A 12957-nucleotide genomic window follows, 5' to 3' on the forward strand; every position below is an offset into this window, starting at 1 on the left:
GCTGCTGTTTTGATGTGAACTGCCTCCCACCCTCATAGATCTTTTGCTTGATGATCCTCCAAAGGTTCTCTATAGGGTTGAGGTCAGGGGAAGATGGTGGCCACACCATGAGTTTATCTCCTTTTATGCCCAAAGCAGCCAATGACTCAGAGGTATTCTTTGCAGCATGAGATGGTGCATTGTCATGCATATAGATGATTTTGATCCTGAAGGCACGTTTCTGCTTTTTATACCATGGAAGAAAGTTGTCAGTCAGAAACTCCATATACTTTGCAGAGGTCACACCTTCAGGAACCTTAAAGGGCCCTACCAGCTGTTTCCCCATGATTCCGGACCAAAACATGAGTCTTCCACCTCCTTGCTGACGTCGCAGCCTTGTTGGGACATGGTGGCCATCCACCAACCATCCACTACTCCATCCATCTGGACCATCCAGGGTTGCTCGACACTCATCAGTAAACAAGACTGTTTGAAAATTAGTCTTCATGTATGTCTGGGCCCACTGCAACTGTTTCTGCTTGTGGACACTGTTTAGGGGTGGCCAAATAGTAGGTTTATGCACCACGGCAAGCCTTTGAAGGATCCTACACCTTGAGGTTTGAGGGACGCCAGAGGCACCAGCAGCTTCAAATAACTGTTTGCCGCTTTGTAATAGTATTTTGGCAGCTGCTCTCTTAATCCAATGAATTTGGCAGAAACCTTCCTCATTATGCCTTTATCTGCATGAACTCTGTCTGTGCACTGTTTCAGTCACAAATCTCTTTATAGAATGATGATCATTCTATAGTTTTCGTGAAATATCTAATGTTTTCATACCTTGTCCAAGGCATTGCACTATTTAATGCTTTTCAGCAGCAGTGAGATCCTTTTTATTTCCCATATTGCTTGAAACCTGTGGCCTGCTTAATAATGTGGAACATCATTTTTAAGTAGTTTTCCTTTAATTAGAATCACCTGGTAAACTACCATATTTTCCAGCATATAAGACGACTTTTTAACCCCTGAAAATCATCATAAAAGTCGGGGGTCGTCTTATACGCCGGGTAAGGCGTGTGCAGGGAGCGATCCTGGATGGTTCCCAGGGTCTGGAGGAGAAGAGACTCTCCTTCAGGCCCTGGGATCCATATTCATGTAAAAAAAAAGAATAAAAGTAAAAAAATATGGATATACTTACCCTCCGACAGCCCCCGGCTCTCAGCTGTGCAAGCAGCGGCCTCTGTTCCTAAGGATGCACTGAGCGAAGGACCTGCGATGACGTCATCGCTTGCACCGCTGAGAGCTGGGGGCCATCAGAGGGTAAGTATATCCATATTTTTTATTTTTATTCTTTTTTTTTACATGAATATGGATCCCAGGGCCTGAAGGAGAGTCTCCTCTCCTCCAGACCCTGGGAACCATCCGCACTGCACACGCCGTATAAGACGATTGGGCGTATAAGATGACCCCCATCTTATACGGCAAGTATATCCCAAACTCGATATTTTATATGGAAAAGTTGGCGGTCGTCTTATGCGCCCATTCGTCTTATACACCAGAAAATACGGTAATTATCACATGTTTAAGACTGATTTCAGTGAACCATTGAGCCCTGAGACACAATACCATCCACGAGTTTATTTGAAAGCAAAACAATTAAATCTTCATGACACTTAAATCCAATTTGAATAATAATTTGGAACATGGTCTATGTGGCTACATTCCCCTTTCATTCACCATATCATGTTTTCATCACTGCTTAAAACAGAGAATATATTTTCAGTGGTTTTGGAGATGTATCTTTTTGTACGCTGTTGTGTTTGATTTTTGATGCATGGTCATATAATATTTATGGTATTTACTACAATTTTTGTGGTTAATTCTATTCGTAATAAAGCAAAAAACATTAACATTTACACTTAAATGTTATTATTAATCCACTGCATATACTATCAAAAGAAACTTGTTTAAGAAAACTATTTCTGAACACAATCTCTTGCTTTTCAGAATATTGGTTAAAAATATACTTACACTTCCCTCTGATACCCCTGAGAAGGAAGGTCCAGAGCTGGGTTCTCAGAGATGTTAATAGCCTCTTGCATTGCCGCCAGCAAACCATTTCCCCCCTCTCCTCTAAGGGAAGGTCCAAAACACTCAGGACGTCGGATTAGAAGCTTCACTACCACACTGGCGTTTTCTTCAACGCTCTCACCTGGAAAACAAAGGAAACAAAAGGCAGCTCTTGGTTACCTGCCTAAAGTCTCTAGGGATACATCAGAAGCACATGAAAGCGCAGGCTCATATCCCTGAGGATAAGGCCTTCAGACTTAAGTGGAAAGCGGATATACAGAGCAGTATACCATAGGGCTATGCAGAGAAGGTTCAATGAATGATGACTAACACAATTATAAACATACAGAGCATAGAGGTAATGTCATAAATTTCAGTGCAAAGATGAAGAATGAGACCTCTACTCCATATATGTGCCTCACATTCGTCTAAACTGAGGTCCCCATCTTATATTCGTTTAATCTCTTAATTGAAACATTTTTACTGTTAGAATTAAAGGGGTTGTTCCTTTTCAGAAAACTTTTCCCTATATGCACAGTACGTTGTAAAGAAACAAACTGTGCTCTGCTTACTGCTGCCTTAGTCAGTTTTGTTTGGCTGCAGTGGATATGTTCACATCTTTGTAGCCAATCAATGAGCGGCATGAGATGCTGAGCTCTGTGGCAGCCATACTGACGTGACAACAACACTGCAACCAAAAATTGGAGACTGGGGTGATGATATAGACATTGCTATTGTTATGCACCAGTCCCTGGTTTAGGGCATTGCTCCATCTGTCTGTACAACTTTCTTGTGCTCCACATCGGGCTTTGCAGGTGGCCCGGTGTGCATCCATGTGATGAACTGCCTGGGCCTTTTTAAAGGCTTCTAAGATACACACACACACACACACACACACACACACACACACACACACACACACACACACACACACACACACACACACACAGGCTTTGCATTGAATCTGTGACTGAATTGCAGTTTGTGTGAGCACAGCAACCTGGCTGCAGGCTGCTTCCGGAAGACCTACAGTTTCTAGTGCCTATTTGTCTGTGTAACACCCCAGGTAAACGGTTGTTACAGTGATGTTGCCTTCCTTTCGGGGAGGGCGATATCATGCTTGGAGGCAAGGAGGATTCCCTTTACTAGGTAACGCACCTACATACAACACATTCTGAATCCAGGCGGATTAGAAGGGGGAGCTCTGAACCTGGATTCAGGAGAGCTTCCCTGTTGTGAATTCCGTTCTGGAGCTCCCTCCTGTGGTTGCTAATGGTATTTTTGTGAGTTCTGCCCTTGGGCTCCCTCTGGTGGTTTCGAGTGGAACTGCTGTTCCTTTGGGTAGCTGTGGCAGCTGCCTTCACTAATCGCCTTGCCTGGGTTTGTTATTTAAACCTGCTCTGGGCTTTAGTTCATGCCAGCTGTCAATGTTCTTGGTTGGATTTGGTTCTCTCCTTGGATTTCTCATATGGCCTGTCCTTGTCAGCAAAAGATAAGTTTTTGCTAGTTCTTGTTTGTCCATTTGCTTGGACTCTATTGCTCTGCAAATTTGTCTCTTTTTGTCCAGCTTGTCACTATGTCATATTCAGGCTAGCTGGAAGCTCTGGGAAAGCAGATTTGCCCCTCCACACCGTGAGTCGGTGTGGAGTTCATTTTTGTAAACTCTGCGTGGATTTTGTAGTTTTTAATACTGACCGCACAGTATCCTTTTCTCTCTGTCTATCAAGTTTAGTATTGGCCTCCTTTGCTGAAATCTGATTTCATTTCTGTGTACGTCATTTCCCTCTTCTCTCACAGCCAATATTTGGGGGGGGGCTGTCTTTCCTTTTGGGGTTTTCTCTGAGGCAAGATAGCTTTCTGTTTCCTTCTTTAGGGGTAGGTAGTTCTTAGGCTGTGAAGAGGTGTCTAGGGAGAGTCAGGAACATCCCACGGCTATTACTAGTGTTGTTGTTAAGATTAGGGACTGCGGTCAGTAGAGATACCACCTTCTCAGAGCTCGTCCCATGTTGCGTTTTAGCCACCAGGTCATATCAGTGTGGCCTCTTAACCACCAGGTCATAACAGTATAGCTGGCCCACAATGTGTTAAATGCATCTCAAAAGAGGGAAAAGAAAGTTCTGAGCCAATTTGTTTTCCTTTGCAGCTTGTTTTGTCTTTTTTTTCCCCTTAATCTCTGGGTGGTTCAGGATTTTGGTGCTGATATGGAGGTTCAGGGTCTGTCCTTGCGCGTGGATCAACTCGCTGCAAGGGTACAGAGTATCCAAGATTATGTTGTCCAGACTCAGGTATTAGAGCCTAGAATTCCTATTCCTGATTTGTTTTCTGGGAATAGATCTAAATTTTTGAACTTTAAAAATAATTGCAGATTGTTTTTTGCTCTGAGACCCCGTTCCTCTGGTGACCCCATTCAGCAGGTGAAGATTGTTATTTCTTTGCTGCGTGGCGACCCGCAGGACTGGGCATTCTCCCTTGAGCCAGGAAATCCTGCATTGCTTAATATTGACGCATTTTTTCAAGCGCTCGGATTGCTGTATGACGAGCCTAATTCTGTGGATCAGGCAGAAAAAACTTTGCTGGCTCTGTGTCAGGGTCAGGAAGCAGCAGAAGTATACTGCCAGAAATTTAGAAAGTGGTCTGTGCTCACAAAATGGAATGAGTATGCCCTGGCAGCGATTTTCAGAAAGGGTCTTTCTGAAGCCCTTAAAGATGTTATGGTGGGGTTTCCTACGCCTGCTGGTCTGAATGAGTCAATGTCTTTGGCCATTCAGATTGATCGGCGCTTGCGCGAGCGCAAGGTGGTGCACCATATGGCAGTGTCCTCTGAGCAGAGTCCTGAGCCTATGCAATGTGATAGGATTTTGACTAGAGCAGAAAGGCAGAAATTCAGACGTCAGAATGGCCTGTGTTTTTACTGTGGTGATTCTGCTCATGCTATTTCTGATTGCCCTAAGCGTACTAAGAGGGTCCCTAGGTCTTTTACCATTAGTACTGTACAGCCTAAATTTCTCTTGTCTGTTACCCTGATTTGCTCATTGTCGTCCTTTTCTGTTATGGCATTTGTCGACTCTGGCGCTGCCCTGAACTTAATGGACTTAGAATTTGCCAAGTGCTGTGGTTTTTCCTTGGAGCCTTTGCAGAGTCCTATTCCCTTAAGGGGGATTGATGCTACGCCATTGGCCAAGAATAAACCTCAGTACTGGACACAGTTAACCATGTACATGGCTCCAGCACATCAGGAAAATATTCGCTTTTTGGTGTTGCATAATTTGCATGATGTTGTTGTGCTGGGTTTTCCATGGTTACAGGTACATAATCCAGTGCTGGATTGGAGATCTATGTCTGTAACTGGTTGGGGTTGTCAGGGGATACATAGTGATATTCCTTTGATGTCCATTTCCTCGTCCCCTTCTTCTGAAGTTCCTGAGTTTTTGTCGGATTTCCAGGATATATTTGATGAGCCCAAGTCCAGTTCCCTGCCTCCTCATAGGGACTGCGATTGTGCCATTAATTTGATTCCTGGCTGTAAGTTCCCTAAGGGCCGACTTTTCAATCTGCCTGTGCCAGAGCATGCCGCTATGCGGAGTTATGTAAAGGAGTCCTTGGAGAAGCGGCATATTCGCCCGTCTTCGTCACCTCTGGGAGCGGGATTTTTTTTTGTTGCCAAGAAGGATGGCTCCTTGAAACCCTGTATAGATTATCACCTTCTCAATAAGATCACTGTCAAGTTCCAGTACCCTTTACCTTTACTTTCTGATTTGTTTGCTCGGATTAAGGGTGCCAGTTGGTTTACTAAAATCGACCTTCGAGGGGCGTATAATCTCGTGCGTATTAAACAAGGTGATGAATGGAAAACAGCATTTAATACGCCCGAAGGCCATTTTGAATATCTTGTGATGCCATTCGGGCTTTCTAATGCTCCATCGGTATTTCAGTCCTTTATGCATGATATCTTCCGGAATTATCTGGATAAATTCATGATTGTGTATTTGGACGATATTTTGGTTTTCTCCGATGATTGGGAGTCTCATGTGAGGCAGGTTAGGATGGTATTTCAGGTCCTTTGTGCTAATGCGTTGTTTGTGAAGGGGTCTAAGTGCCTCTTTGGAGTTCAGAAGGTTTCTTTTTTGGGTTTCATTTTTTCTCCCTCGGCTATTGAAATGGACCCTGTTAAAGTCCAGGCCATTCATGATTGGACTCAACCTACATCTGTAAAGAGCCTTCAGAAATTTTTGGGCTTTGCCAATTTTTATCGCCGCTTTATTGCTAATTTTTCTAGTGTGGTGAAGCCTCTGACCGATTTGACGAGGAAGGGCGCTGATGTGATGAATTGGTCCTCTGCGGCTGTTGAGGCCTTTCAGGAGCTTAAACATCGTTTTACTTCTGCCCCTGTGTTGCGTCAGCCAGATGTTTCTCTCCCTTTTCAGGTTGAGGTTGATGCTTCTGAGATTGGGGCAGGGGCCGTTTTGTCTCAGAGAAATTCTGATGGCTCTTTGATGAAACCGTGTGCTTTCTTCTCCAGAAAGTTTTCGCCTGCTGAGCGTAATTATGATGTCGGCAATCGGGAGTTGTTGGCTATGAAGTGGGCATTTGAGGAGTGGCGACATTGGCTTGAGGGAGCCAAGCATCGCGTGGTGGTCTTGACTGATCATAAGAATCTGATTTACCTCGAGTCTGCTAAGCGGTTGAATCCTAGACAAGCTCGGTGGTCTCTGTTTTTCTCACGTTTTGATTTTGTGGTCTCGTATATTCCGGGATCTAAGAATGTGAAGGCTGATGCCCTTTCTAGGAGTTTTTTGCCTGATTCTCCGGGAGTTCTTGAGCCGGCTGGGATCCTCAAGGAGGGGGTGATTCTTTCTGCCATCTCCCCTGATTTGCGGCGGGTACTTCAGGAGTTTCAGGCTGATAAACCTGACCGCTGTCCTGTGGGGAAACTGTTTGTTCCTGATAGATGGACTAGCAGGGTAATTTCTGAGGTTCATTGTTCCATGTTGGCTGGTCACCCTGGGATTTTCGGTACCAGAGATTTGGTGGCTAGGTCCTTTTGGTGGCCTTCCTTGTCGCGGGATGTGCGTTCTTTTGTGCAGTCCTGTGGGACCTCTGCTCAGGCTAAGCCTTGCTGTTCCCTTGCCAGTTGGTTGCTTTTGCCTTTGCCTATTCCTGAGAGGCCCTGGACACATATTTCCATGGATTTTATTTCTGATCGTCCTGTTTCTCAGAAGATGTCTGTCATCTGGGTGGTTTGTGACCGGTTTTCTAAGATGGTCCATTTGGTACCATTGCCTAAGTTGCCTTCCTCCTCTGATTTGGTTCCATTATTTTTTCAGCATGTGGTTCGTTTGCATGGTATTCCGGAGAATATTGTGTCTGACAGAGGTTCCCAGTTCGTTTCCAGGTTTTGGCGGTCCTTTTGTGCTAGAATGGGCATTGATTTGTCTTTTTCTTCAGCATTCCATCCTCAGACAAATGGCCAAACGGAGCGAACCAATCAGACCTTGGAAACCTATTTGAGATGCTTCGTGTCTGCTGATCAGGATGATTGGGTGACCTTTTTGCCGTTGGCTGAGTTTGCCCTTAATAATCGGGCTAGTTCGGCTACCTTGGTTTCACCTTTCTTTTGTAATTTTGGTTTTCATCCTCATTTTTCTTCAGGGCAGCTTGAGCCTTCTGACTGTCCTGGTGTGGATTCTGTGGTGGACAGGTTGCAGCAAATTTGGACTCATGTGGTGGACAATTTGACGTTGTCTCAGGAAAAGGCTTTTTTTTTTGCTAACCGTCGTTGGTGTGTTGGTCCCCGGCTTCGTGTTGGGGATTTGGTCTGGTTGTCTTCTCGTCAAGTTCCTATGAAGGTTTCTTCCCCTAAGTTCAAGCCTCGCTTTATTGGGCCTTATAAGATTTCTGAAACAATCCGGTGTCTTTTCGTTTGGCCCTTCCAGCTTCCTTTTCCATTCATAATGTGTTCCATAGATCCTTGTTGCGGAGATATGTGGTACCTATGGTTCCCTCCGTTGATCCTCCTGCTCTGGTGTTGGTTGAGGGGGAATTGGAATATGTGGTGGAAAAGATTTTGGATTCTCGTTTTTCAAGGCGGAAGCTTCAGTATCTGGTCAAGTGGAAGGGTTATGGCCAGGAGGATAATTCTTGGGTTGTGGCCTCCGATGTTCATGCTGCCGATTTGGTTCGTGCTTTCCATTTGGCTCATCCTGATCAGCCTGGGAGCTCTGGTGAGGGTTCGGTGACCCCTCCTCAAGGGGGGGTACTGTTGTGAATTCCGTTCTGGAGCTTCCTCCTGTGGTTGCTAATGGTATTTTTGTGAGTTCTGCCCTTGGGCTCCCTCTGGTGGTTTCGAGTGGAACTGCTGCTCCTTTGGGTAGCTGTGGCAGCTGCCTTCACTAATCGCCTTGCCTGGGTTTGTTATTTAAACCTGCTCTGGGCTTTAGTTCATGCCAGCTGTCAATGTTCTTGGTTGGATTTGGTTCTCTCCTTGGATTTCTCATATGGCCTGTCCTTGTCAGCAAAAGATAAGTTTTTGCTAGTTCTTGTTTGTCCATTTGCTTGGACTCTATTGCTCTGCAAATTTGTCTCTTTTTGTCCAGCTTGTCACTATGTCATATTCAGGCTAGCTGGAAGCTCTGGGAAAGCAGATTTGCCCCTCCACACCGTGAGTCGGTGTGGAGTTCATTTTTGTAAACTCTGCGTGGATTTTGTAGTTTTTAATACTGACCGCACAGTATCCTTTTCTCTCTGTCTATCAAGTTTAGTATTGGCCTCCTTTGCTGAAATCTGATTTCATTTCTGTGTACGTCATTTCCCTCTTCTCTCACAGCCAATATTTGTGGGGGGCTGTCTTTCCTTTTGGGGTTTTCTCTGAGGCAAGATAGCTTTCTGTTTCCTTCTTTAGGGGTAGTTAGTTCTTAGGCTGTGAAGAGGTGTCTAGGGAGAGTCAGGAACATCCCACGGCTATTACTAGTGTTGTTGTTAGGATTAGGGACTGCAGTCAGTAGAGATACCACCTTCTCAGAGCTCGTCCCATGTTGCGTTTTAGCCACCAGGTCATATCAGTGTGGCCTCTTAACCACCAGGTCATAACACTTCCCCAGCTTTAAGTGTTCTGGTCTGGAGGAGGAGTCAGATTAGTCTGGAGAGACAGTGAAGGGAGAGGAGTGGAGAGTAGACAGCGAAGCCGTGCAGCCAGGGCTGAGCTGTAGCTCCAGGAAGGACGTGAACCCGAGGGGTTGAATGTAGTGAAGCTACTAAGGATCACAGAAGGAGGAAAGGGGCTCAGAGGGGAACTGTGATTGGGCACCTTCAGAGCTGAGGCACAGGAATCAGGCACCAGGAGCCCGAGGCTGTGTTGTATTCCAGGACACATAGCAGAACTGGAGGGCATAGGACTGTATGTTATTTGCCCACACCATGCCTGGAGGTGAAGCAGCACCTCAAGAGACCGGGTCATGATAGAGACCCTATAAAATGGCTCAAGCTGCCCACCATACAGGTACCTGTCTCAGGACAGGAGGGAGAGGACTTTGCCAGCAAGCTACAGGCAGCAGGGACCTCGCATACTAGCGTGAGTAGGAAGGCTTATGGACCTCACCTGGGAGAGGGATCCACTCTTGCCTCCAGGCCGGCCAGACCATTTAACCACCTGTCCCTGGTACCCTGGACTGTAGACTGCTACTGCCAGTAAACCAGGTAAAGACTTTACAACTCTGTGTCTTCCACTTATTTGTCGGCATACACCATCCTTGCCCATACACCTTGGGAGCCCTGGGGACCCCGATTCACCTGTGGGAAGTGTCACCATCTTGCTGCAACAACATCACCCCAGAGGACCCCTTTAAGCAGCGTTGGTCCCTCTGACTGAGAACCACAGGTGGCGTCATGAATAAACTTTATTCCAAAAATACCCTTTAAAGACCTTTCCCCTTAACTTGAGTGCCCAGGGCCATGGACTGGTTCACAGCCACCGTGACATCCCCTTTAAGTGCGACCAGACCCGGTACCGAGTAACCCAGGCCCTAGTAGGACGACTCATCTGCAGCTTCTTGTGACTCTGGAGTTCTTTCGGCTACTTGTCCCCAGGTCTCCTGGATCTTGTCTCTGTGTCCACCTGCAGTTTTCAGGATGTCTTCCTGCCAGAGAGTGACTTCCTTTGTGCCGACTTTCCCATTATGTTACTCTTCGGGAATGCCTCTTCCCATTTGTCTGCGTCTTGTAGTGACTCTGGAGTTCGGATGACTACCTGTCCCTGGGTCTTCGGACCTCTTCTCTGTATACACCTGCAGTATTCAGGATGTCTTCATGCTTGTAGGCAGCTTCCTTTGTTGCTGACTTTGCCGCTACTCCAGAGTTATCTGCTACCTTCCTGTGGTTTCCTGCACTCCACCTGCTTCCCTGTGGTTTCCATTACTACCTGCTTGTTTATTTTCAATGAACTATGCATATCAGAAAAAGTTTTCTGATAAAGGACAACCCCTTTAAATCACATTATAAAGTAAGTGGGAAAAAATGGTTTCCTCATTATGATATCCCCATTTCTATTTTTCAAATAAGGCATATATACAGCGGAGAAATAATTGTTGAACACATCACCTATTTTCTAAGTAAATATATTTCTAAAGGCACCCTTGACATGAAAGTCTCACCAGATGTCGGTAAAAAGCCATCCAATCCACACAGGAAAATAAATCACTGTAAATGTCCATAAAATAAGTTATGTGTAATAATGGGAACTGAAACAGGGAAAAAGTATTGAGCACGCTTACTGAAATCTATGCAATACTTCATACACAAGCCTTTGCTGATGAATACAGTTGAGCGAATTGGATCAGGTCCCTGCTTATTCGGCAAGTTATAGCGCTTACTGAATAAACTGCAGAGGGAACCCGACTTCCTGGATCGCTCTGGCTGATCAGCTGTTCGGCTCCACAGCTGCATTTGTCGCAGCTTTGTGACAGTCACGACACATGCATGGAGAGCCCAACAAAAAGGCTCTCCATGCATGTGTCATGACTGTGACACAGCCACAACACATGCAGCTGCGGAGCCGAAAAGCTGATCAGCCAGAGCGAGCCAGGAAGTCGGGTTCCCTCTGCAGCTTAGTAAGTGCTATAACTTGCCAAATAAGCAGAGGCTCGAGCAAATTCACTCAACTCTACTGATGATGACAGATTCAAGACGCCTCTTGTATTGAGAAACTAGTCGCATGCATTGCTCAGGTGTGATTTTGGCCCATTTTTCTACACAAACGCTCTTCAATTCCCGAAGGTTCCATGGGCTCCTTCTATGAACTATGAGCTCTAGTTCCTTCCATAAATTTTCTATTGCATTCAGGTTAGGTTGGTTATTGAGAGTTTCATTGGCTGCGTGTTTGGGATCATTATCTTGCTGAAATGTCCACCCTTATTTCATCTTCATCATCCTGGTAGATGGCAGCAGATTTTATCAAGAATGTCTTGGTACATTTGAACATTTGTTCTTCCTTCAATTATATAAAACTTTCCAGTGCCATATGCAGAAAAACAGCCCCACACCATGATGATCCCACCTCCAAACTTCTCTGTTGGTCTGGTGTTTTGTGGTGATATGCAGTGCTTTTTGGCCTCCAAATATGGTGTGCACAATTGCATCCAAAGAGTTCAATTTTGGTCTGATCTGTCCAGACTATATTCTCTCAGTATTTCACAGGCTTGTCCAAATGTTGTTGAGCAAACCTTAAACTCACTTGAACATGCTTTTTGTTCAGCAATGGAGTATTGTGTGGTGAGCATGGATATAGGCCATGGAGGTTGATTGCATTACTTATTGTTTTATTTGAAACAATTGTAACTGCTGATTCCAGGTCTTTCCTTGGCTCTTGGACAACTCTTAAATTAAATCTTGCGTGGAGCACATGGTTGTCAATGGTTTATGGTGAAATGATTTTGTTTCCACTTTCAGACTATGGCCCCAACAATACTCACTGGAACCTACAGTAATTTAGATATTCTTCAGAAAGTTCTGCAACAATAAGGTTGCAATGGTCTTGAGACAGCTCCCTGATGTTTCCTGTGTGGCACCTTGGTAATGGGCCATCAGTTGAAAGAACTGATATTATGTGTCATTAGGTGGCAGGATAGCTTTCTAGTTTGTGCCTTGACTTTCCATGGCTTTTGGCACCTCTATTTCTTCATGTGTTCAATACTTTTTTTCCCTGGGTCATTTATCATTGTTACATATAACTTAATTTATGTACATCTGTGGTTTGATTTCTTTGCTTGAGTGGATTGGATGGGTAGTTACTAACATCTGGTGAGAATTTCCTGTCAATATCACCTTTAGAAATATACTCAATTAGAAAATTGGTGACGTGTTTAATACTATTTCACCTGCTGTGTATCTAAATTGCAGTTCCCTACTGGACATACATATCACACCACTGGCTTTAAAAGAGACATAGGTAGGTAATAGTGATGAGTGAATATACTCGTTACTCGAGATTTCCCGAGCATGCTCGGGTGTCCTCCGAGTATTTTTTAGTGCTCGGAGATTTCATTTTCATTGCCAGCATAAGTACATGTGGGGGTTGCCTGGTTGCTAGGGAATCCCCACATGTAATCAAGCTGGCTAAGAGATCTAAATCATTCAGCTGCGGCACTGAAAACTAAATCTCCGAGCACTAAAAAATACTTGGAGGACACCTGAGCGTGCTCGGGGAATCTCGAGTAACGAGTATATTCGCTCATCACTAGTAGGTAACTAAAGTGTCTACAAAAAAATAAAGAAAAACAGATCAATAGCTTAAAATGTACAGAAATTTGAATGATCTTTATGTGCACATTAGGTTGTATACATAGTTATATTTTAATTTTTCCCTGTTCAAAATGACCAATAATTAATGGTCTCATCAGAAGCTCATAATTAAGTAATTGA

The 12957-nt window shown here is 44.7% G+C and overlaps 1 protein-coding gene across 11 annotated transcripts in view; it reads right to left on the bottom strand.

The window, feature by feature from the left end:
- Positions 1-12957, bottom strand: part of RYR3 (ryanodine receptor 3) — a 978540-nt gene that overhangs the window by 414218 nt on the left and 551365 nt on the right. For all 11 annotated transcript variants that reach the window (XM_077263521.1, XM_077263512.1, XM_077263503.1 and 8 more), the window contains one exon: positions 2008-2188. In XM_077263521.1, the coding sequence (XP_077119636.1) occupies positions 2008-2188 (181 nt within the window). The remainder of the gene's footprint in view (positions 1-2007; positions 2189-12957) is intronic.

Source organism: Ranitomeya variabilis, chromosome 1 (assembly GCF_051348905.1).
Source record: "Ranitomeya variabilis isolate aRanVar5 chromosome 1, aRanVar5.hap1, whole genome shotgun sequence".
NCBI classification, from domain to species: Eukaryota; Metazoa; Chordata; class Amphibia; order Anura; family Dendrobatidae; genus Ranitomeya; species Ranitomeya variabilis.